This window comes from Carlito syrichta, unplaced genomic scaffold (genome assembly GCF_000164805.1).
Source record: "Carlito syrichta isolate Samal-C Ts95f unplaced genomic scaffold, Tarsius_syrichta-2.0.1 Scaffold314354, whole genome shotgun sequence".
NCBI classification, from domain to species: Eukaryota; Metazoa; Chordata; class Mammalia; order Primates; family Tarsiidae; genus Carlito; species Carlito syrichta.
Genome location: NW_007258450.1, coordinates 102,241 through 128,809, shown reverse-complemented (window position 1 = coordinate 128,809; position 26,569 = coordinate 102,241). Strand labels below are relative to the sequence as shown.

Below are 26,569 nucleotides of genomic sequence, written 5' to 3'. Positions count from 1 at the left end.
CTATTAAGTTTGTTGGCATTAGCTAACAGTTACAATGCATTTTGACCTCAACATATAAAATTATAGAACATATTTTATATCTTTCTTAATAAAATGCACAGCTTATGGGATAGTCAATGAGAGAGTAAGACTTTGATAAACATGAAATCTCCACTAATTAAAGACATTCTATTTAAGGGAAGACGAGAGGCGCTTTCACTTTACCCAAAGGAGCTCGTAATATTTCTCTTGCTGAAACAAGAGAAGCTAAAAATGTACTGGGTAAGTTGTAGCAAACTGCAGAAAGATGGGCATCCATAAATGGCATCAAGCTGTTTTCCTATACTTGGCATCTTAAACTTGTTACTTCTAGCCATTGCATACTCAGGCAAACATGGTACATTTCATGTGTTGGACTTTATCCCAGGCAAAAGTACTGCAAACCCTGATCCTAAAATGACTACTCTGTGTAGCTAGAACACTAATAAATAGTGTGAAAAAGTTGGGTAAACCTACCCATAGGTACATGTTATTGTACCTATGCAAATCACAAAAAACACATTTTTTTCTGATCCCATCAAACATTGTGTATTGATAACTGATTTTCTGTCAATATTCATCTCTAGAATATGAATTGGATATTTCATAATGTACTATAGGCTCAGGCTGCATAATTTTTCTATGTTGTTATTTTTTATGGTAATGAGATACATCATGTTCTCTCTATTTGACCTATTGTTGATTTATAGTTTTAGCCTGAATTCTAAGTAATTTTTAAGACATATGACAGCCGGGCTTGGTGGCTCAGCCTGTAATCCCGCGCCTTTGGGAGGCTGAGGTGAGTGGATTGCCTGGGCCCGCGGTTTCGAGACCCGCCTGGGCAGCGAGACCTCATCTCTACAATAAATCAAAAAATCAGCAGGGTGTGGTAGCGCATGCCTGTAATTCCGGCTACTTGGAAGACTGAGGCGGAAGGATCGCCGGAGCCCAGCAGGTCTAGGCTGCGGTGGCCAGGAGTGGCCACTGCACTCCAGTCTGGGCGACAGAGTGAGACTCCAACTCAAAAAAAAAAAGACATATGACAATATTAAGAAGAATTGTGGTATAAGACATTTATAGTAATAAGAATGATATCTGATTTTAAAACTCAAAGTAACCAATTCAGCATCTTGATTTTATTATTTCTGGCTTAAAATGTTTTGAGGTAGCTGGGCTCGGTGGCTCAGCCTGTAATCTCGTGCTTTGGGAGGCCGAGGTGAGTGAATTTCCTGAGCGCAGGGGTTCGAGACCCACCTGGGCAACTTGGTGAGACCTCATCTCTACAATAAATTTTTAAAAAATGAGCTGGGCATGGTAGCACATGCCTGTAGTTCCAGCTACTTGGAAGGCTGAGGCGGAAGGATTGCCAGAGCCCAGCAGGTGGAGGCTGCAGTGGCCAGGAGCGTCCACTGCACTCCAGTCTGGGTGACAGAGTGAGACTCCAACTCAAAAAAAACCCAAATGTTTTGAGGCGAGGGTGCCCATAAAAGCAATTCATGACACGACTTGCACAAATTTTCAACCAAATAATTTGGTCAAATCTACAACAATAATTTTAAAATAGTCCCATCATAAAACTTGTTTAAAGATTTAAAGTGAAGACTGATCACAATAAAAATGAAAACACTCTTTTTTTTCTTTATAATTTCTTAAGAATAAAATAAGGTTTTTAAGTATGAAAATGTTTCAATCATGAGAAGTTGAGCTATCTACCTGCCACTTAGGCTTTAAAACAAAATAGCATAAGATAAAATAACTCAAGAATTACACTGCCTAAGTGAACTTTCACTAAAAGTTGGCCCCATTTCACCAAGGTGGTTTAGAAAACTAGGGTCACAGAGAGGGACACAGAAAAGTATAGTATTTGCCTGAATTGATGTTGACTCCATTTGTAGATCAACACAAATAAGTGACTAATAAGTTGGTAACAAGATTAACTTTTGTATTCCTTTAATTAAAAAAATTTTCTTCTAATCTTATACTGGATGCCACAAAAGCTACCAATGCTTTAAAAGTTAATTTCTGAAACTGCTTCTTTAAATTTATGGATGCAGTCTTCTGCATGCAGGAGCAGTAAGAAGGTAGCGCTCGACTAACCATGGTTGTTGCTTTTGTTTTCTTTGCTTCCTACAATCTTTACTACACATGCAAAGGGTACCTTAAGATGTTTGATATACCCCCTGGGGCTAGACATGTGTTAATCCAAGAAGACGAGGCTTCTCCTCATATTCTTGGTAAGTGTTTCTGTCTGCTTGCTCTGCTTTAATATGCACTCAGACATTGATATGTCAAAGAAGTCATATATATATATATGAGTGTATGTATATATATGTATGTATGTTAAGAATCAAAATCTATGTAAATGCATTCATTGAATATTATATGATTTATGTTGGTCATTTCTCCCAACTATTTTTACTTTAAAACAAGAAATACCCAAATAATTTTGGGTAGAAATTGGGGTTAGGTCATAATTACATGAAGGAAAATCATTTGATATGTTTGTATTTGTTGTGCATTTTTTGCTCTGTAATAGGAAATAAGAAAAATAAATATGTTAATAAATACACTTAATTAAGAAATATAAGAAACATTTGTCATATTTATTTTTTCAAATGAGTTCTGATATTTTGATTGATATCATACTGTATGCATTCCCTTATTTTTATTGCATTTTATGTTATTTGACTGAAAAGTAACCACAGGTGAATTTTACTTACCCTAATCTTAATTTTTTCTAGTATCTGACATGTGTCAGGATTTTGAATGGCACATGTAGATCTATTTGCATAGCTGATGATAATTTCTAAAGGAGGAATTATTTTCTTCCTTATTTTCTTTAGGAAAGGATTACGTAAAAATGTCACTTTAGGGAATTTTATATTGAAAGTATATGTACCAGTGTAAGCATAGCTTTCACATATTTCTTGGCCTATAAAAGCACTAAGAAGATTTCTGAAACTAAGGTATCATCAATCAACCCCTGGAAAATCTGTAGTAAACTGCTTTCTTGTGTGACTTAAAAAAAAAAAAAGAATTAAAGTGTTTCATAGGGTTTTTTTAAACATTTAAATTATATTTACTGCTAGATACTATTACAGTCTAGCAGTCAGCTATAGTTCCATCACCAGTATTTTAATTTTTTTATTCTTTATTCTAAAATTCAGTTTATTATCCTTGGAAAAATTAGACTAGTTTAAAAACTCAAGAAGAATAAATGTATTTAATTAAAATTACTTATGTTTTCCATACATTTTCAATAATGTTAGTAACCTATGAAATTTTGTTTTCTAACTTACCATTATATACTGATAAACACCTCCAACATTTAAAATCCCCCTTTATTAATTTTACTCACTAAAGAAGTACTTTATTTCATAATATATAGTATATAATATATTAAGAATTCTATCAGCAGTAGGCAGCTTTTAAAAAATTATATAAGTAATTGATATGGCTTTGAAATTTTATAATCATAAGAATAAAATTATTGGCCTGAAAAAATACTTCAACTGTGTTGGGTAGCTGTAAATATTTTGACCAACTTTAAAGAAATACACATAAAGAAGCCATTACATGCTATCCTAGCACAAATTGTTTGTCTTAATTACTGGAGAAGTATCTATCACTTTCAAAATGTTTCCAGTTTTCTGAGGAAGTTTACAGGATGCACGAGTTAAAACTGTTAACCTCTTTGACAATGTTTTCAAATGGGAATATTTGCAAACATTATTTTCTCCTACTTAACCATCTTGCCATTGTTTTTGACAAGTTAGGGATGCTTCTTAAAAGTTTTGAATGCCTAATGAAGAAAATAGGAGGAATAGCAGCGCTAACCCTCCTTTTGATTGCTTGATGCTAATAAAGGAACGTGGTCACTGATATATAGAAAGTAATAGACTTGCTATGGATCATCAACACTACTGTATGATCAAATAAGATGTATACTGGTTACTCATTTTTCTTCCTCTAGCTATTAAGAACCAAGCAACAGGACACTATATTTTAAATGGCAAAGGGGAGGAAGCCAAGTCACGGACCTTCATCGATCTTGGTGTGGAGTGGGATTATAACATTGAAGATGACGTTGAAACTCTTCACACTGATGGACCCTTACATGATCCTGTTATTGTTTTGGTATGTGGCATTACAGGCTCATGAGTGATAATTATCATGGATGATAATGATCATTTTATAATTAATTTATCTGAAAATGCTTTCACCTTGAACATGTATGTGTTTATTTATTTATTTAATTTTTTTAGTTTGAAGACGTAGGGTACAATTCAGGGTTAGGTATACAAATGTTCATTATGCATGTACCCTTGATGATGAGGTATGCCCCCTTCCCCTGGCAGTTTCCCTCAATTGCCAATCCCACCCCCCCCCCCGAACATTGAATATTTTGTTTCTTTTTTAAATCATTCCATTATTTTACTCTGACTCTTTATGCAACATTGTCGTGTAACTTATTTTATGTACATTTCCAACTGAAGAGTTCATGATGATTTATTTGACTTAAGTAATTAGTTATTTTTTAAAGACAAGAAAAGAAAAAGTATATTTTAATATTTACCCACATGTTTATCATTCCTGATGCTCTTAATCCCACCTTGTAGATCTGACTTCATCTAGTTTCACTTTCCTTTAGTATAAAGACCTTCCTTTAGCATTTCTTGGGATGTGGTCGTACTCGCAAATAATCTCTCTCAGCTTTCAGTTATCTGAACGTATTTTTATTTCACTCTCATTTTTTAAAGGATAACTTTACTAGATATGGACTTTGGGTTGCTAGTTTTGAGTTTCTTTCAGCATTTTAAAGATGTTTTTACCATCTTGTAGGAAGTTTAACGGATTTGAACGAAGAAAAAGATGACCACAAGGTGGCAATAGAACACACAAGCTTGATTTGGGTGAGGCCTTAGCAGGTTTGCAAATGGGGAAGGAAGGACCAAGAGGTGGCCTATGTGCCTAGGTGATGTCATCCAGCAGCACAACAGAGGGAGCGTCGTGGGTGGCAGGACTCCAAGAGCAGCAGCAGAGTGGGCTCCTTATAGCTACAGAGTGGTCTTATACCTAGTAGCTGTTGGATGAAGTTTCTTAGATGTACACAAAGCATGCTTGTGCTGAATGGCTACATCTCTTCTTGTTTGGGACTACTTTGAAAACAACTGGATGCGTAAAAATGTGTTTGGTGTCAGTGGGCTTTTGAGCTAACAGATCTCAGCCTCTGTGAAGAAATAAACTAAGGGCCAATATACAGGAGCCATACTAACTCATCTAATGGTTGTCTTCTAGAATCCATCATGTCTGACAAGAAGCCTCTTTTATATTGCTGCTCTGTGTGTAACGTGTCAGTTTTCCCTGGCTGTTTTGAAAGGTTTTTCTCTTTATCTTTTTGTTTTGTTTAGTGGTTTGTCTATGATATACTTAGTTTGCGGTGTTCTCTGTGTGTCTTATGCTTGGGGTTCATTCAGAATCTTGGCTCTGAAAGTTAATGTTTTTCACCAAATTTGGGTAAATTTTCTCCATAATGTCTTCAAGTTAGTTGTTTCTTTTCCCTCTCATCTCTCTCTTCTTTACTCCCGGAACTCATTTACGTTTTTATGTTAAATTAGTTGAAGTTGTTCCACATGTCTCAGCCTCTTTCCATCTTTATAATCTTTTAAAAAATAAGTTTTTCAAATTGGATAATTTGTATTGTGCTCTGTTTAAGTTCATTGTCTGTTTCTCTTATGTGATCTCCAATCTGTCCCTGAGCATATCCAGTGAATTTTCATATCATGTGGTGTACTTTTCTTCTCTAGAATTTCCATTTGGTTCTTTCTGTGATTTCCATTTTTCGGCTGAAATTTCCATATACATTCACTCATTACGTCTAACTTACCCTTTAAGTTCTGGGTCTTTGTGTTTTCTGTTTCTTTTTTAAAATTAGATCACATTTTCTGCTTCTCACAGTTATTTTCTTGTCCACTGGATATTATGGATGATCAACTGTACAGTGTTAGGTTTTGCTCTAGCAGGCAGTTAAGTGATTGTCAGATCCTCCTGATCCTGTGAGGTCTGGTTTTATCCTTTATTGGGGCTGGTCTGTTTCAGTGTTGTTCTGCTCATTTACATGGCCTTTCTGGTGCCTTAAACTGAATACCCTAAGTGTTAGTGTGGCCTCTCGACTCTGGCTCAATAAGAGCCTGTAGGACTCAGCCCCACCTGGCTTCTGGTATCTCAGTTCCTCCCCAAGCAGACCCTCATACCTAGTGCTTGGTCAGGACATGCCCAGACTAGCCCTCCGTCAAGAACTCATGTAGATTCCGAAGCTACCCCTCTCTGCAGCCCCATCTTCTTTAGTGCCCTTCCCTGTAAGTTCCAAACTCTGATCTCTTGTCTCCTCAGCTCAGGGAGACTGCTAGGCTTGGCTTGGGCTCCTACTTGTTGTGCCAGGGCCCAGACCCTATCAGGAAGCAAGACCTGGTTTGTTTCACTTCTCACAAGGATTATTGTCTTTTACCATGTTATCCATTGCAAAAAAAGAAAGAAAGAAAAAGAAGAGAAAGTTCCCACATATATCCTTCCCAGTTTTATAATTTTTACTATTAGGAAGGCAGGAGAAGAAACCTACTTGATTTGAAATGCATCATTGAATCCTGTTTTTATGTATAATATATATTTGTTGAATTCCCTATTAAAAATTATACTAGTCTAAAGTCACATTTTCCCACCCAATTTTTAAGTCTTTTTTTCTTGAAAATTATTTCTCTTTTGGAGTGTCTGTTTGAATATTTTGCCCATTGTTAATGAAAGTTGGTATTTTTTCTTTTTGCTTTTTGGGAGTTCTTTTTATACTCAATATTAGACCTGTGTGAAATACATAATTTGCAAATGTTTTCTTCTAGTCTGTAGCTTGTCTTCTCCTTTTCTTAGTAGTTTCTTTCATAGAGCAAATATGGTAGTTTTCCTGAAGTCCAATTTGTTAATTTTTTTATAAATTGAGATATTGGTGTTACAAAATAATTTTTTGCCTAATCCAGCATCAAAATATTTTCTCCGACTATTTTTTGGTAAAAGTTTTCTATTTTGCATTTTAGTTTTAGGTTTATTGACCATTTTAAGTTAATCTTGTATAAAATGTTAGGTTCTTATTTCTGCTTATGGATAACAATATTATTAGTTTGCTATGGCAGCCAAACAAATTGCCCCCAAACGCAGGGACTAAACACAAGCAAAATTTATCTCTTATTCCTGTGGATCACGTATCTGGAAACAGTTTAACTGGCTAGTCCTGGCTCGGGTGATCTCATGAGGTTCCTGTCAGCTGTGGCAACAGCCAACTCAAGGTTTGATGGGGGGTGATGCTGTTTCCAAGCTCAGTCACATGGTTATTGAAAGGCCCCTGAAGAGTGTTCACAATCTTTCCCATGTAGTGGTTGGCATTCTTCAGTTCCTCACCACCTGAACTTCTCCATAGGCTGAAGTGTCTTTACAATATGAAACTAACTTACACCAGAGCAAGTGCTTCAAGTGGAAGAGAAAGTGAGACAGTGCAACCAAGACCAGAGTCGATCTTTTTTAACCTAATCTTAGGCATATTTTTGAAACCATCGCAATGTTGAGTTGTTTCAGCACTATTTGTTGAAAAGACTGTCCTTTCTCCATTAAATTGCCTTTTCATTTATGTTAAAAATTAATTGTCCACATCAGGCTCAGTGGCTCACAACTGTAATCTCAGCACTTTGAGAGGCCCAGGTGGGAGAATCTCTTGAACCCGGGAGTTTGAGACCAGCCTGGGCAACATAGCAAGACCTCATCTCTTAAAAGAAAAAAAAAGAGGAAAAAAAATTAATTGTCCACATTTATCTGAGTCTGTTTCTGGACTCTTCTCTTTCATAGGTTAGATGATTCTATAGAAAAATATATGCTAATCAAAATATTATTTAACTTATTTTAAGTGTGAATGACTGAAGGTCAGAGGCTTTACTTCACATAAATTGCCTTCTTCTCCAGCAATGCAGGTATCTGGTTTCCAAGCCTTGTAGCCTAGCCACAATGACAGACTGCCTCAAGTCTTAACCCCTGATTGTGATCTGGCCACAGGGAATGGTGTGGGCTGGAGATAGGAGATTTATAGCTAGGAGAGTGGGGTGTGGACCAGCAGTACTCTATCTTCATGACGTTTATTTTCCTCTCCAAAGAACTGAGAGCCCAGGTTTGGAGCCCCGGAGTATGGTGACTTGCCTGTCTGGGACTGAAAGAATGAGCTATCTGGTCTGAATCCAAGGGCTAGTGCTTGTTTTTTTAATACTGTTTTTAAAAACAAAGACTAAGAGGAAAAAAAGAACAGAATCCAGATGCGCAGGTCCTTCACCTCAATGGGTTTAGTATTATTTTACTTATTAAATAGAGGTTGTACCTAGAAGTTTAGTTTAACATACCAATGAATTGTATGTGTTTCTCCCTTTGTATAATTGGTATAAGCCTATGAAAGCTACATGAAGATTAATTTTTTTTAAAAAACTGCTTTGCCCAAAATAAAATTAAACGACAGATAAAAACTCAGGAAGTATGTGCAATTCTTATTACAAAAAAGAATGAATAACTTTAGTACCCCCATTACTTAGAAGAGAAAAAGACTAGCAGTCATGCAGTATATGGTAGACAAAATATAAGTGAGTAATAAACTTATAAAAGTCAAATTCTACAAATAATGATCTCCTTATCCAATTAATGAAGGTGAAAATTATGTAATATGTGGTGTTGAATGGACACTTTCATTTATGCTCTGTATTGAATCAACAATTGTTCTAACCATTCTGGAGGGCCATTCACCAGTCTATCATATGAACTATAAAAAGTGCTTGTACACTTCATAACCTACTGAGAAAATCAGAAATCCCCACAAAATGAGGGGAACTTCTAATTAATACAAATATTTGTTAATAAGTTAATATAACCATTTACTTATTAACAATAGTAAATAACACCTTTAGGATTAAGACTGCACTGACATTTAAAAGCACGTTTCAAAGAATATTTCCTATCTTAGAAAATGTGCATGACACATTACATGAAATATGCAAGGCAGGAAAAGGATATATGTCTGAACACACACATCTACACCACACACCATGCACTGCATGTGCACACACATACCACACACCCACCACCCACACACACCTCACACATACCACACAACACACACAGCACACCACACGCGCTACACACACACACACACACACACACACACACACACACACATACATCACACACACAATATAAGCATCTTGAGGGACTATTCCAAAATAACAAGAGGAACTGGTTTTCTCTATTTAGGTAGAATTATGGATGATTTTTATTTTTTATACTTTTTATAACATGTATTTTCTGTAGAAAACATTATCATCTTTATCTTCGTAAAGAAAATTTATTCTGAAAAGCAATCTTAAAATGAACTAGGGAGATGGTATAATTTAAGGAAACCTATAGTGACTCTTACAAAATTATTATATTTATAATACAAAGTTTTACTCCTCCATGTATGGGACTTTTAATATTTTTATGTTCAAAGAATGGTATATATTTGCATTTTTTTCTTAAACAAGACATACTTATACTTCAGTTGATATGAATGAAAACATACTTTGAAAAATTGCTTGGAAGTTTTTCAGATTTAATAAGAGCAGTATTCTGAAATATTTGAAATTTTCTGAAATATTTGAAATTTTAAATACTCTCAGGTGATTTACATATCGATTTCATGTGTGTGTTAGATTATACCTCAAGAGAATGATACCCGCTCTAGCCTGACATATAAGTACATCATCCATGAAGACTCTGTACCTACAATCAACAGCAACAATGTCATCCAGGAAGAATTAGATACTTTTGAGTGGGCTTTGAAGAGCTGGTCTCAGTGTTCCAAACCCTGTGGTGGAGGTAACAACAAACAGATTTATTATATTACAATGTAATTCATATAAAAGCCAATCTTGCTTCTACCTTAAGAATTGTCTCTAATTGAGGATACAACCTGAAAAATACCACGCATAACAACCAAAACACAAATATAAGGCACTTTTTACCAAAATCTCAGAATCAGCAAAAGATAGGATTCTATTCATAACAATGATATACCTTACCCTGGGCACGGTGGCTCATGTCTGTAATCCCAGCACTTTGGGAGGTAGAGGTGAGAGGATTTGCCTAAGCTCAGGGGTATGAGACCAACCTGGACAATACGGGGAGACCTTGTCTCACAATAAATTAAAAAAAGTTAGCTGGGTGTGGTGGTGCGCGCCTGTGGTTCCAGCTCCCTGGAAGGCTGAGGCAGAAAGATGGCCTGAGCTCAGCAGGTCGAGGATGCGATGGCCATGAGTGTGCTCCTGCACTTCAGGCTGGTTGACTGAGTGAGACTCTGGTTCAAAATAATAATAATAATAATAGTCCTTAAAATCATCTTGCCCTTTTCTCTTCAGTTCTTTATGTCATGCCTTCACTCTAGTTACTTTAATCACTTTACTCCTCCCAAACTCCAGAATGCTCTCAAATTCCGTGTACTCTGCTTCTCCCCTTTCTTCTCCAATTTTGCTTTCTATATCTATACATTTCCATCAGTGTTAATAATAGAAGAGCTGTTAGTTACGTGACTGTGTAACTGACTTTGCTATGTATTTGGAACCGGAGGCTGTTCTGAATGCTTTCTGTATCCATGCATGAATACTTGCAATGGCCTTTTGATATTGGTACTGCACTTATCGCTCTTGTGCTGGTGGCCAAACTGAAGTACAGAGAAGATAAGCAATTTGTCTGAGATCACTGGGTTCAAACCCAGGTAGCCTGGCTTCTGAGCACGTGCTCTCACTCCCCACAAGATGCTGCCTCTCTGCCCTCTCTAGAGTAAATACACCAAACTGGACTCAGAGTTTCTCAGTTTCTCCCATCATTTCTCCTCTTGTCTGAACAAGTGCTGCAGTAGCAACCTGACCTAGACACAATGATCCCCCATGGGCAAGAGAAGACAAGGGGCTGCCACAAAAATGGCAGTGAATAATTGAGAATGACAACAAAAACAAATGTTCTTAGTAGAGAACCCCTGTGTAAACCATTTATTTTATAATTTTAAGTTCAAGGATACATCTCTAAAGTGTTTTTTTGAAGGTGCATACAATATATTTACTTAATTATTTTAAATGGTACTTCTTTTTTTTTTTTTTTTGAGTTGGGGTCTCACTCTGTCACCCAGACTGGAGTGCAGTGGCCACTCCCGGCCACCGCAGCTTCGACCTGCTGGGCTCCGGCGATCCTTCTGCCTCAGCCTTCCGAGTAGCTGGAATTACAGGCATGCGCTACCATGCCCAGCTGATTTTTGGATTTATTGTAGAGATGAGGTCTCGCTGCCCAGGCAGGTCTCGAACCCGCAGGCTCAGGCAATCCACTCACCTCAGCCTCCCAAAGGTGCGGGATTACAGGCTGAGCCACCGAGCCTGGCTAAATGGTACTTCTTTATCCATTACAAGATGCTTGTCGAATTTGGATTTTCCCTCTGCTGTACTCACATCATCTACTTGGTCACAAGATTTGTGGGCTATATCTCCTCCATAGCTTCCATATCTGTTCTTTCCTCACCAGACTTCCTTCACTATTTTGGAAGGGAAGATGAATTTAACAGCCTTTTAATTAGTCAACTCACCTTGATGTTCTTTTCTTCCTTTATTTCCAGTTTAATCTTTCTTGAAAGAATGCATGCATGCATGAATGAGTAGAATTATGTTATTTCCTTGATTAAAATCCTTCTGTCTCCTAATGTGTTTCCTTGAAGATACAACATCACTTTAGGTAGTATTCTTGCCAAAAGTGAATACTGTAACCTGAGTCTTGTCATTAGGACACAATTAAATAGACCCCAATTGCAGAATATTTTACAAAGCAACTGGCTTATACATTTCAAAATTAGTAAATGCCATGAAAGACAAAAAGAAGTTAAAAAATCATTTTCAATTGATGGAGGCCAAAGAAGCATGACATTTAAATGCAACATATGATCCTTGATTGGAAAAGCATTTCCATAAAGAATGTTATAAAGACAATTGAACGTTTTTGAATATGGTCTGTATATCAGATAACAGCATTATGTTAAATTTCCTGATTGTGGAAATTATATTGCATTATATAAGAGAATGTGCTTGTTATGAAATATGTGCTGAAGCATTTAGAAGTGAAGGGTAGGATGTCTGACACTCTCAAATGGTTCAGCAAAATTATATATATAATATACAAAGAAATATAGCAAGTGTGGTCACGTGGTAATAAAAGATTAATCTAGATACGAGGAATGCAGATTTTCATTGTGCTTTTGTTACAACTTTTTAATAAGTTTGAAATGAAACATATATGGCTAAATTGAATACATACGTCATATATTTTAGATTATCTATACATTATATAGCATTCTATATTCTATAGAATTAATTAATATATGATATATAATAAATAAATATATATGCTATATATATGATGCACTTATAGCTATGAAAGTTGATGGTTGGGTGACTTCCTTCAGTCACTCCCTGAGACTTTCAGGATAACGTCTGAACACTTGTCTGGCCCTGAAGCTTTTCGAAGTCTGAACCTTACCTGTCTCCGGATGTCTTCACATGTGATATTTTATCTATCTGAAGAACTGCCATTTTCCATATGTTATTTTCTTTGTTTGGAAATAATTCTGCTTCATTTCCTTGACCCCACACTATTTGAAGGCAGTACTGAACCTATGAGCTTTCCCTGCCCCTCCTCCAAGTGAGAGGTCTTTCCCTCTGTGTCCTTTGATGCCCTTTACAGAAAATTATTTTCACAACCCTGTAAACACCTATGTCCCTAGATATTGTCACGGTGGTCTTTATATCTCTCTCACACCAGACTGTGTATAGTGTCTAGTATGCAATTAAAAAGTAAATGTAGGCTCTGAAAAGATACGGACTTTAGTTGATTTCATTTTCTTTGGGACCTTCGGCGCATATTGAAGTTTCTGACTTACTGTATACACTCAACATGTAATTTATTGGATGAATGAACGAATGAATGCATACATGAGTGAGTGAATAATAAAATATATAATAATTGATTAAATCCAAAGAAATATATTTCCTTTTCCAGGTTTCCAATACACTAAATATGGGTGTCGTAGGAAAAGTGATAATAAGATGGTCCATCGCAGCTTCTGTGAGGCCAGCAAAAAGCCGAAACCTATTAGACGAATGTGCAATATTCAAGAGTGTACACATCCACTGTAAGCATTTATTTTAACTATCAAATCCTGAGAGCAAAATAATGACTTCAAAGTCTTTAACTTTTTCTAATTTTAATTGTATGTCTTGTCAATACTGCACGTGTACCAGGTTTAAGTAGTCACATCACTTCATAGTAATTATATAAAACTGAAGTTCCTTGCCTTTTACCATAATCCTGGTCCTCCAAAACAACCACTTCCAAATGTTAGGTTTCTTTCAATGTTTGGTAATTAATTGTTTTCATCTCACTAAGTAAAATATTCTTGCTTCTATTCCTTGACTTTTTTGGGGGGGAGGAGTTAGATATTATATATTGAATTTTCCATTTAAAATCTTAGGATTTAACATTATTTTTTGACCCCTCTCCAAATGCACACCCACAGCCCACACTTTTTCTTCCCTACTACTTTCAATATTGCTCTAACGCACCCTTTACTGATGTGAATATTTAGGGTTTATGTATATCTTTTAACACATAGCATACTCTGATTATTATGTTTCCTTTCATGTAAAATTTTGTTTCTTTTAGAATAAATGAATGTCTTGATTTTTATGTTTTTGTTTTCTGCTACTTTTCACTAATTCATTTCCATATTCTCTTCCTGAGTATTAATGGCCTCCAAATACTAAACATCCAAGTATCCTGCCACTTTCATCTTCATAGAGATAGAAAGGTTCTTGAAGAAGAGGGAGAACTCTGTGTTCCAGCTCCATCCTGGACTTTTCACCAGCTTTCATCCTGGGGGTTCTTTTCATCATATTCCTAGGGACTCCCACAACCTCTCTCTTCTATGGTATCTCTTGTTTCCTGGTTTTTGTTGTTGTTGTTGTTGCTGCTGCTGCTGCTGTTTTAGTTTTTTATCTCTTGGTTCATTCATTTATTCATTGTGGTAGGTCTCCTCTTCCAGCAGCTTCATTAAAAAATTACATACAAAGTAAATTTTACATATGAATTAAAATTTTAGACTTCTAAGAAAAGAATATAAGAAAAGTAAAAGCATATGATTATATAAGAAATCTTTCTTCTCTCACTTTTGATCATTTGGACACAAACACATATTTATATACTTCCAAATTATGTATTATCCCTCAGAATCTCAAAAAGTTTGTTTAATTATTTTCTAGACCCCAGTGCTGCTGTTGAAAAGTCAGTTGCCATTCTGATTCTCAGTTCTTTCTACATGATGTGTTTTTGTTTGTTTGTCTTTTAAAGTTTGTAGGATCTTATTTTGTTCCAACTGTCCTGAAAGTTCAGTGATGAAATTGCCGGTGCTCACCTTTACTCATCCATCGTGTTGTGTACTTTTAGACTTGTTTAAATTGAAAAATAATAATTGTGTGTATTTATAGGGTACAATGTGATGTTTTCATATATGCCTATATTATGGAATGATTACATCAAGCTAGTTAACCTATCGTATTATATAATTACCATTCTTTTGTGGCACAAGCATTTAAAATCTACTCTCAGCAATTTTGAAATATGTATTCCGTTATTGTCAACTGCAGTCACCATGCTGCACAACAGATCTCAAAAACATCTTTCTGAAACCACTTCCTGAACTGTGGTGTGCCCCCAAGAGGTTGCAAGTGACTTAGAGAATGGAAAAGTCTTCACAGCATAGGAAGGCTCACACTAACCTTCCAATGATGGTGTTCAATCTTAACCCTCTCTGCCCACAGCTGGGTGGCAGAAGAGTGGGAACACTGCACCAAAACCTGTGGGAGTTCTGGCTATCAGCTTCGCACCGTACGCTGTCTTCAGCCGCTCCACGATGGTACCAACCGCTCTGTGCACAGCAAGTACTGCTCTGGTGACCGTCCCGAGAGCCGCCAGCCCTGTAACAGAGTGCCCTGCCCAGCCCAGTGGAAAACAGGGCCCTGGAATGAGGTGGGTGTGTGAATTCTGTGAGTGCCTGGAAAGTGTACATATAAGCATGTGTAGCATATTTTAATTTGGCTTACACATCAGGTAGACTGTGTGTGAACTGAGAAACTGTTGCATATTATGTAATCACCTGGAGGTGTTAGGAAAAATTAATAGTTTAAAACAGTATGTAGGCTGGGCCTGGTGGTTCACACCTGTCATCCCAGCACTTTGGGAGGCAGAGGCAAGAGGATTGTCTGAGCCCACAGGTTTGAGATCAACCTAGGCAACTCGGCGAGACCTCATTGCTACAATAAATCAAAAAATTAGCCCAGTGGAGTGGCATGTGCCTATAGTTCCAGATACTTGGAAGGCTGAGGTGAAAGGATCACCTAAGCCCAGCAGGTCGAGGCTGCAGTGGTCATGAGCATACCACTGCACTCTAGCCTGGGCGACAGAGTGAGACGCTGACTCAAAAAAAAAAAAAAATACTGCTCTAAATCCCAGTGTGGTTCCAAATGTTTTAGGAGAAAAAGTCTTTTAATAACTACTATATATTCAGGCCAGGTGCGGTGGTTCATGCCTGTCATACCTGTTCTTTGGGAGGTGGAGGTGAGAGGATTGCCTGAGCCCACAGGTTTGAAACCAACCTGTGCAACTTGGCGAGACCTTATTTCTACAATAAATCAAAAAATTAGCCCTGCAAAGTGGCATGTGCCTGTAGTTCCAGCTACTTGGAAGGTGCCTGCTGCCTGACCCCAGCAGGTCAAGGCTGCGGGGGCTGTGAGCATACCCCTGCACTCCAGCCTGGACAACAGAGTGAGACTCTGACTCAAAAACAAAAAGAAACCAAAAACAGTACGTGAATTTATGATGAGTTGGCAAGGGAAACCAGGTTTGGTGGCATAGAGGAGTTTGAAAGGTGTCTGTTCTGTCTAATACCTTTGTTGACCTCCACATTCCTACAGGAGAAATCATAAACCCCTGACACTGAATACTGGGACCTGCTCCACTTGACACTGCCCTAGCTCTTTTTCTTCTGCCTTTCGTCATTCCAACGCTTTGTCCCAGTTTGAGTACACATCTCACTGTTCCAAACAGACCATGCTTGTTCAAGCCTCTTACCTCCTCACTCTTCCATCTAAGAGTCTCTCCCTCATCCACCAAGGCTCTCGATGACCACCTTCTAGGTGGTGTCTTTCCCAACACTTCCTCTTCTGCCTGCAAAAGACACCACAACTCACCTTTGGCATTACTGTTCATGTCAGAGCACTGTGTCTGAGTCTGTACTTGTCACTAGTGCACACATTCCTCAGAACTAGTGTGCTTTGCTCCCCTAATACTTAGCCGGTGCCTGGCATCTGTCACCTGTCCAGGTGACATCTGTTGGGTGACTGGCTGACTCAGTGTTACATTATCTGCATTGTCACTTGTCTTGAGTATTTCTAAAGACTCAAAATAAGGAATCAGGGGACATGGGAGGAAAGGAGGTTATATTAACCACAGTAGCCTATCTGTAAATGTTGCCACCTGTTAGGAAGACGAAGAAGTAGAGATCTCAGTACCATAACTGGCTCCCAGAAAACATGCATTACTACTGTATTTAGGAACCACAGCGGGCATTACCATCATCTGACGATGTTTTCAGACCTCAAAAGGCAGCTTTTCTTTCAGAATATGATATAGAATTTACTTTTGCTTATTGAGAAGTAACCAAAGGAAAACACCTGTAAAATATGATCTCATATGGTTCTTTAAGATCGACATTAGAGTGATGTCCTATACAATATAACTATCACAACCACGGCAGCCCTGATATTTCTCTTAGGTGCTGATGCTGAAGTGACAGCTGTGGTGTGTATACGTAACTCCTGGCAATTTGGGTTTCTAGTGGGGGCTACTTATATTTCAACATAGTGGCTTCTTTCATATAGAATGCCCAGTAGGTGCCAGTTTTTTTGCTGCGGATTTGCATGTCTTGTTTCCTTTGCCTCTGTTTAATTCTCCAACAGTCCTAGAAGGCAGGTATTATTACCCCAGCTTTCCATTAGATAAGGAAGTGGAGGTTCATAGAGAAAAAGCAATGTGTCCAGGCTGGTAAGTAACGGAGTCGGGGTATAAACTCAGTATTGCCTTGTCTTTCTTCAAAACCACTGTGCAGCATCACTTCAACAGAGAAAGAACCCCAGGGCTGTGTCTTTGTGTGTGTTTGTAGAGGTGTGTGTGTGTGTGTGTGTGTGTGTGTGTGTGTGTGTTTGTAGGGATGTTTGTGCATGGTCTTGGTGGAATAAACGTCTGTAACTGCAGCCTTTGTTTCTGCAGTGCTCCGTAACCTGCGGTGAAGGAACAGAGGTGAGACAGGTCCTGTGCAGGGCGGGGGACCACTGCGAAGGCGAAAAGCCTGAGTCGGTCAGAGCCTGTCAGCTGCCTCCCTGTAATGGTAGGTGTGACACTGATGGACTTCACTGCTCTGATAATGTTTTTAAACCTCAAGAAGCAGCTTTCCTTTCAGAATACAGTGTGGAATTTACTTTTGCTTCTTGACAAATAGCCAAAGGAAAACACCCATAAAATATGACCTGATATGGTTCTTTAAGATTGGCATCAGAGGCAATGCCCAATACTACATAACTCTCATAGCCACTGCAGCCCTGATATTTCTCCTAGGTGGCGATGCTGGAGTGGTGTGTATATGTAGCTTCTGGCAATTTGGGTTGCTAGTGAGGGCTACTTCTTTTTTCCTGCCATATTCTTCCACTATAACTTCACATCATTATTCATTTGCAGAAGAGTTTGAAATATTGCACTAAAATTATTCAGTTCAGACATGTCACTCAACTCAAGCTATTTCCAGTAACTATCTGTCCTTATCAAGTGACTTCAAAATAGGCACCTCGCACATATGCTAAAATGTATCATTTGTCTGACCTACCAATTTGCTGTATTGCAAAAGCAAAACATGCTTTCTTTAAACTATAGATCACTTTGCTGTTTTAAAATGAACAAGGTCTGTTGGATGGCTTCAGTCTCTATCACTCTGCCTCTTGCCTTCTCTGTTATTCTCCATTTGCCTCTGACTCTGTTCCTCTCTGTTTTCTCTGTGTCGCCATTTGCCCTCTCCTATCTCTCCTTTATTTTTGGTGTCTGCCTTGCTCTCTGTCTCTGATGCACTGTCTCTGCCGCCTGTATGTTACCTCATGGTTCTGTGTCTGTCATATGTGCTTTCTAGTCCTTCATCTTTCTTTGTGCTTTCCCTTCCTCTCCTGAGTCTCCCTGACTCTACCTCCTGTTATTCTCTTTCCCTGCCATCTTCTCTTTCTTCTCCTGTCACTTCTTGACTCTGTCCTCTTTCCTTCCCTCTCTTTCTCTTCTCCCTCTTTCTCTATTCCATTTTTCTCTTTCTTTTTCTCCCTATTTTCAGTGTCCTTCCTTCACCCTCTTTCTTTCTCTTTCTCTCTCTTCACCCCCTGTCTTTCCCACTCTCTGTCTCTACCTCTTTATCTCTCCCACCTCTCTGTCTCTTCCTGTCTCTTATCTCCCCCATTGTCTTAGTCTATTCCAGCTGCTATAACAAAATACTGAGACTGGGTGTTTATAAAATTCAGAAATGTAGCACTCACAGTTCTGAAGGGAGGGAAGTTCAAGGTCAAGACATCAGCAGATTTGATGTCTGGGGAGGTCTTCATGGATAGTGCCTTGTGGCTTAGTCCTCACATGGTAGAAAGTGCTGGGGAGCTCCCTTGAGCCTCTTTTATTTTTCTAAGGTACTAATCCCATTCACTGGGGCTCTACCTTCGTAACCTAGTCACCTTCCAGAGGCCCTACTTCTTGGGGGTTAGGTTTCAATATATGAATTTTGATGGGACACAAACATTCAGATCCTAGTGCCCACCTTTTTCCACTCTTTTGTCCAGCCTCTCTGTGTGCTCCATCTCTTTTACTTCCTGTGTCTGTCTCTTCCTCTCTTATCTCTCTCTCTCGCTCTCTCTCTCTGTCACCTCCACTGCTCTGTTTTTTCCTCTTCCTGTGTTACTGTCTCTTTCCAGATCTCTCTTTCTTCATCTCCCTCTCTCCTGTCTGTCTGTCTGTATCACTCTCTCTTTCCTTGTCTCACACTTTTTCTCCCTCCTTTATTTTCTTGGTCCTAAATTCATGCCCTGACAACTGTAGGTGCTGCTTTGACACACTAGAAGACCCAAGACTCAAGGAGTTGCTTTTTCCTTGGGCCCCAACAGTATAAGTAAGATATTGATTGAATATTACATCTGCTGAATGATATTTCTTTTTGTCAAGAAAATTGGCAAGGCATTATGTTATCAAATGTTTTATGTGTTGAGGACATTTCAGACGTCAAAGCTTTACACCTTATAAATTATTTCATTATAAGTGTTCATTTGAAACGTGTAATGGCAAGAACAAGTATGACCATGCGGGGGAGACATAGGACCTATATATTGAATCATTTTACTTTGGAAAATATACTTCAAAACTCAAAACTCAAGTCAAAGCCAAAAGAACACATTGTACCGAATCATAAGTTTTAAAATATACTGTCACCATAATATTTATTTTTATGTTGTCATTACTGTTGGGAGGCTAAACACTTTGTGAGTAAGCTTTATTGATTTTAATAGCTAGTATAGCTGTGTTTTTCTGTAAACGTGCCCTGTGGTCAGCAATAATTTTCTTGATTCTCCTTCTTTAGCCAGAAGAAAATGTTTTTTAAATTATAAATCCAAGGAGCAGTAAGAGAGCATAACTATATTAGTGATTCCACATTTCTTTCAGCTTCTCTGACATCTAGGCCCAACGGCCAACTCCAAGAATACTAAAGGGTGACATATTTCTACTGTATTTCAATAAAATAAGTAATGCTTGCTATAAGAGTCTCAAACTGCTATTAGAACCAAATGACCTTTTGATATCACATGTTAACTCTTTTTTAGAACTCTTTAAAATGATTTGAGGCTGAAAAGTTTCCTGAATTATAATGATTGATTTTTTTTTCCATGTGACTCTGTGTCATTGGCCCCATTTTTTTGTTGTTGTTCTTTTTTTTATTTTAAAGATGTGGAGTACAGTTCAAGGTTAGGTATACAAATGTTCGTTATGCAGGTACCCTTGTTGATGAGGTGTGCCCCCCGCCCCGCAGTTTCCCAGTGCTTCCAATCCCTTTCGTATAGTATTATAATTGTTCAAGTTAGGTTTGAGTGAGAACATATGGTACTCTGTTCTTTGTTTCTGTGATAGATCACTGAGTATGACAGACTCTAAATCCATCCAAATTGCTGCGAAGTCCATATGTTTGTCCTTCTTTAGGGCTGCATAATATTCCATTGTGTTTATGTACCACATTTTTTAATCCAGTCCAACTTTGATGGGCAGCATGGTTGGTTCCATGTTTTTAATATTGTGAATAGAGTCGCAACAAACAATCTTTTTTGTAGAATGATTTGAGTTCCTCTGGGTATAATCCCAATAAGGGGATTGCTGGGTCATGTGGAAGGTCAATTTCTAGTTCTTTCAGAAACCGCCACGCTGTCTTCCAAAGAGGTTGCATTAGTTTGGATTCCCACCAGCAGTGTAGAAGCATTCCTTTTTCTCTGCATCCTTGCCAGCATCTGTTGTTGTTTTATTAATGATGGCCACTCCTACTGAGGTTAAGTGGTATCTCAATGTGGTTTTGATTTGCATCTCTCTGATGATGAGTGAAGCTGAGCACTTTTTCATGTGTCTGTTGGCTGCCCATATATCTTCTTTTGAGAAGTATCTCTTCATGTCTTTTGCCACTTTTTAATGGGCTGTTTGTTTTTTTCCTTTCAGTGCGTTTGAGTTCCTTGTAGATCTTAGATGTTAGGGCTTTGTAAGATACACAGTTGGCAAATATTTTTTCCCATTCTGTGGGCTGTCTCCCTGTTCTCTTGATGGTTTCTTTTGCTTTGCAGAAGCTCATTGGTTTGATGAGGTCCCACTTGTCTATCTTATTTCTTATGGTATGGGCACTTAGAATTTTGATCAGGAATTGGTTTCCAGTTCCAATTTCCATAAGGGCGTCTCCTGCATTTTCTAAGATTCTTATAGTTTGAGGTTTTACGTTTAGTTCTCTGATCCATTTAGAGTTAATTTTTGTGTATGGTGATAGGTAGGGGGTTCTGTTTTAATCTTCTGCATGTGGTCAGCCAGTTTTCCCATCATCACTTACTGAATAGGTTCTTCTCTCCGCAGTGGTTATTGGAGGCTTTGTCAATAATGAGTTGGTTGAGAAATTGACATTGGCCCCATTTTGACTGTACTATTTAATTGTTTACCTTTAAGTTCTTCCCTTCTATCCCTAGAAGATTACCACAAGGTTGATGCATTCCCTTGCATGTACTTGTTTTTTCTCAGAATATTTCACCCTTTTCCTTCTCTGCACAGAAATATACTCAGGCTCCAATGAGGCCCAGGCTGTGTACAGAACTCTGCAGTGCCATAGATCGTCCTCACACTTAGAAAAAGGAGCCTCTTACATGGACTCCTGAATGGGGTTCCTGAGGGCAAGGGGTCAGAGAAAAAAAGAGAGTACAGGGTCAGGTAAGGACCTCTCATCCCAGGGCCTAGAGCCATAAGCATACAGAAAGAAGACACTTCCTTATTTTAAGATAGGTAGGAAAAAGTACCTTGCAAATGAAGAGGAATTGATAGTTGAGGTGATACCCATTAATGTAATTCCCAGGCATTCACAACATAATTAGATGATGACTTTAGCTAATATGAAATATTCAGATACATTATACTATATAGTAGACTTGTAAATGTCAAGCAAATGTGAGTCATTTCACAAATTGGAAGGTGGACATAGTATTAAACTCTAACAAAGATGGTAATTTTAGTCCTCTGTTGCTCTTGCCAACTTACTCTTTCTTTTTTAAACTTCAGAGAAAGAATTTTTTACTTTCCTTGGAAGTTATATAGTAGGTTCTTACCTAGCAATATAATATTACTCAATAATACATTGTAATTCTAAGTGATTCTATGATATACATGCCATGATTTACAATTTGTGTTTTTATTAAATGCACACGGGGCCAGTCTTTCTGTTTTGCACATCTGCATGGATGCTACAGTGTACAGCAGTTCTGCATTTAGAAAGCCATAAGATATGGCACTATTTTATAGGATATGCCCTAGGATGAGTAAAAATAGGTACTAACTAATAACATTTTTGTGAGCTTAGTATTTGGGTTTCTATAATCTAGTTCTTGTAACGTGCAATCAATAGAATTTTAAAGTAAAGTGTAAAGTGTTTTATAAGTGTTGCCTTAGATGTTATCAAACATTTTATGAGTGTTCATTTAGTACCCTTTATATATAACAGTACTGTTAATTCAATGAAATTAATTTTCATGGGTGTTATTTACTACCCTTTAAACAAAAAGTACTATTCATTCAATGAAGTTAAAGAACATGAATTATTCATGAGAAAGTTGGCACACTTTACCCAAATCTGTACTGTCAAATAACAAATAACCTGAGAATATTCCATAGTAAACATGAAACTATTGCATTCACGCTGGAGAATATTCTTTTAATCAAAATGTTATTTTCATTTTTCTTTGGGTAATACATTTTTAAGATTTATTTAGTTCCAATAGGCCTTTAGTATTTATTTTTATTTTAAATTTGCATTAATATAGAGAGTACCCTATAAGAAAGCCAGAAATACCATTTGAGAGCACTGAATCCTAACCAGTAGACCACCAGGGAGACACAATATTATAACATTTGAAAAAGATGCCCCTTTGTATCCTAAAATGTCAACTATAAGGCTAAGCAAACCCTCTTTTCTCAATCTGTAATCAGATATGTGTGTTGACTAGGAGAAAACATACCCTTGGTGGTCTGAAGACTCCTGATAGAGATACTAAAATGGTGAACATCACAAGTAGCGTGAAGATAAAGTACTACTTCCAAGGCTTTCAGTGAATTCATCCTCATGTTCATATCTGTAATGCAAAGACTCACTGATGTCAGATTTCACTGAAATCTTTTTGCGTTCATTAACCATTTTAATTTCTTCCCTCCTTTTACTTTATGTTTTGATGATGTGTTACTTTGTTTTCTTTTGATTTTTGCAGATGAGCCATGTTTGGGAGACAAATCCATATTCTGTCAAATGGAGGTGCTGGCCCGATACTGCTCCATACCTGGTTATAACAAGTTATGTTGTGAGTCATGTAGCAAGCGCAGTAGCACTCTGCCACCACCATACCTTCTAGAAGCTGCTGAAACTCATGAGGATGTTATCTTTAACCCTAGTGACCTCCCTGGATCTCTAGTGATGCCTACATCTTTGGTTCCTTATCATTCAGAGACCGATGCTGAGAAGAAATCTTTGGGTAGCATCTCTGCTTTGGGAGGTCCAAACACATACGCTGCTTTCAGGCCAAACAGTAAACCTGATGGTGCTAACTTACTCCAGAGGAGGGCGCAGCAGGTAGGAAGTAAGATGGTGAGACTGGTCTCAGTACCGTCATCCACGCCCACCAAGAATGGCCACCTCCATTCAGCTTCACCTGTGTCTGCTGCTTCCTTCCTTGCAACCCATGATGCAACAGGTGCTTCTTCTCAGGCAAGAACCTCAAAGAAAGATGAAAAGAGTATTGACAAGAGACGTCCGATAAGATCATCCATCTTAGAAAGATGAGAAACATGAACCAAAAAAGACTGGAAATCAGAGGGAAACCTGGACAACATCCCTCTCCCCATGGTGCATATGCTTGTTTAAAGTGAAATTTCCATAGATCATCAACCCATTTTAGCTGTAAGTGGAAGGACAAAAAGTGCTGGTTCACTTTCTAGTTGCTTTCATCCTTCTTTTGTTCCGCATTGGCTAATTTACCAGAATTCATTGGAAGAAAGCACCAAAGATTATTAACAGAAGAAAAATACATTGCTAAGTGTTGGTCACTCTCTGAAGCAGAAAAGGGACTGGAACCAATTATGCACATCAGCTGATTTTTTTGTTTGTTTTAAAAAAGTACAGTAAAAATAAAAAAGAGATACCAATGGTTTACACTTTAACATGAAATTTTGAAAAAGGAGCAAAGAATTTTTAGACTTGTATTCTTATTTATCTATATTAGAAATATTATATGAGCAAATTTGCAGCTGTTGTGTAAATACTGTATATTGCAGAAATCAGTATTATTTTAAGAGATGTGTTCTCTAATGATTGTTTACTATATTACATTTCTGGATGTTCTAGGTGCCTGTCATTGAGTATTGCCTTATTTGACATTCTATAGGTTGATTTTCAAAGCAGAATATTACAAAGGAGAAGTTAGAATACAGCTACTGATGATACAGAAGGTTTTATTGTATGGTTTTGTTGAATCAACAATGTGAAATCTAAATTACAGAAAAAGAAAAACTACAGACATACAGATCTTAGCTTACTTATTGCCTTCTATTCTTATAATTAAAAGGAACATGACTGATGTTTTAGTATACTTATGGTCACAGGGAACAGTAAATGAGCCTGTGCAAGATAAGAGTAAAAGTCTTATCAAGACCTCAGTAGGTGCCATTGAGGTGTCCTATGTTTTTGTGTTTTTGTCTTTATTTTCCTGTTGCTGATATATACAAACAGCTATGCTCAATGTACTGTAATAATCACAAAGGAAATTATTTTGAGATAACTTGTTTGTATGTTGTTAGCTGAGCAAAGTATTACCAATCTAGAATTGACATTCAAAGATAGTAAGGCTTCAGGGCTTTGGAAGCAAGTTCAAAAAAGTATTTATCAAGGTTGAGGTATTTATTTTCTGCATGGTTCATATTCAAATGTTCACAACCACAATGCATCTGACTGCAATAATGTGCTAGTAATTTATGTCAGTGATCACCTTGCTCACAACCAAGCCAGAAATGCTCTCTCCAGGGAGTAGATGTAAAGTACTTGTATATAGAATTCAGAACCGAAGATATTTATTAAAAGTTGTTTTTTTTCATTATAGTATTTTTATGTACTAAATACTTAACACTAATAGCAATGACATATTTTGGTAAACTAGAGAGACAGACATGATTAGAGATGCATGCTTTGTTCTGTGCATAGAGGAAAAATTTATTCAAACTACCACAGCCAACTTGGAAAGCTAAAATTGAACAAATCTGATGTTATGTGAACATTTTATATTTTTTAAGTAGTTGATATTAAATTGGTGACTTGTTCCCCTACAAGGAAACATTAAACTGTAAGAACTCAGCTAGTTGTTTAATAAAATAGTGAATTAGAACCATTTAAAAAAAGTTTGTGAGAGAAATAACTTTGTAAATTACACTTAGAAAAGAAAGATGAGTGTTATAAGCATAATGTTTTTGAAGTCAGTATCTGAGCTATCTAAAAATATATTATGCAAACTTATATGTAAATATGTTGACCTCCCAAAGTGCAGGAAGTCCAAGAACTTTTGCGTTTTAACCATTGTAAACTAACAGCTTAACCTATTGATTCTATACCTCTAAAGAATCGCTGCTACTTTGTGCAAGAATTTTTGAAGGTCAAATGAATTAAGTGATTCCAGATAGTAAAACAATCCCAGAGTCTTAAGTCTTTTTTTTTCCCCTAAAATTTTTCCTTTAATGAAATTCTCTCTAGTTTACTTGCGTGTGCATACATCTGGTCCACAAGGGAATATGGAGAAAGATGGTCTCACACATACACCTCCCATAAAGATGTACATATTCATTATCTTTCTGACCCTCAAGCTTTCTTTTCTACTAAGCTAAAAATTCCTTTTTATCAAAGTGTACACTACTGATGCTGTTTGTTGTATTGGGAGCACATAGCAATAAAAATGTTAAGAAAATATAGATCTGATTCTCTCTGAATTGTATCATTAGATTCATCACAGCATTAATAGAATGTGTTCTTTCATTCTAGGAAGTAAATTGGCATCAAATTCTTTTGCTACTTGTGCCTTTTTGAAAGACTAAAGTTAAGTGACAATGTCTCCTGTTTTCATACTAGGGTATATCATAATTTTTTAAAAAATCAAAGAAAGGCCAGGCATAGTGTCTCACACCTGCAATTCCAACATTTTGGAAAGCTGAGACCAAAGGATCACTTGAGTCCAGGAGTTCAAGACCAGCCTGGGCAACATTGCTAGACCTTTCTACAAAACAAATCAAACAAATTAGCCAAGCATGGTGGTGTATACCTGTAGTCCCAGCTACTTGGCAGGCTGAGGTGGGAAGATTGCCTGAGCCGAGGAGGTCAAGGCTGCGGTGAGCTGTGATTGTGCCATTGCACCCCATTCTAGGTGACAGAATGAGAACTTGACTCAAAATGTATATATTATATACATGTTATTTACAGGTATGTATATGTTTGACTCCAAATATATACATTATACACACA

At 37.4% G+C, this 26,569-nt stretch overlaps 1 protein-coding gene across 1 annotated transcript in view; it reads left to right on the top strand.

Moving 5' to 3' along the window:
* The window catches only part of ADAMTS3 (ADAM metallopeptidase with thrombospondin type 1 motif 3), a 137,903-nt gene extending 111,881 nt beyond the window's left edge, over positions 1-26,022 (top strand). The window contains exons 13-19 of the mRNA XM_021719284.1: positions 2,172-2,252; positions 3,992-4,155; positions 9,783-9,948; positions 13,165-13,297; positions 14,982-15,189; positions 17,488-17,605; positions 23,283-26,022. Of these exons, the coding sequence (XP_021574959.1) occupies positions 2,172-2,252; positions 3,992-4,155; positions 9,783-9,948; positions 13,165-13,297; positions 14,982-15,189; positions 17,488-17,605; positions 23,283-23,851 (1,439 nt within the window). The 3' untranslated portion in view covers positions 23,852-26,022. The remainder of the gene's footprint in view (positions 1-2,171; positions 2,253-3,991; positions 4,156-9,782; positions 9,949-13,164; positions 13,298-14,981; positions 15,190-17,487; positions 17,606-23,282) is intronic.
* The last annotated feature ends 547 nt before the right edge of the window (positions 26,023-26,569 follow it).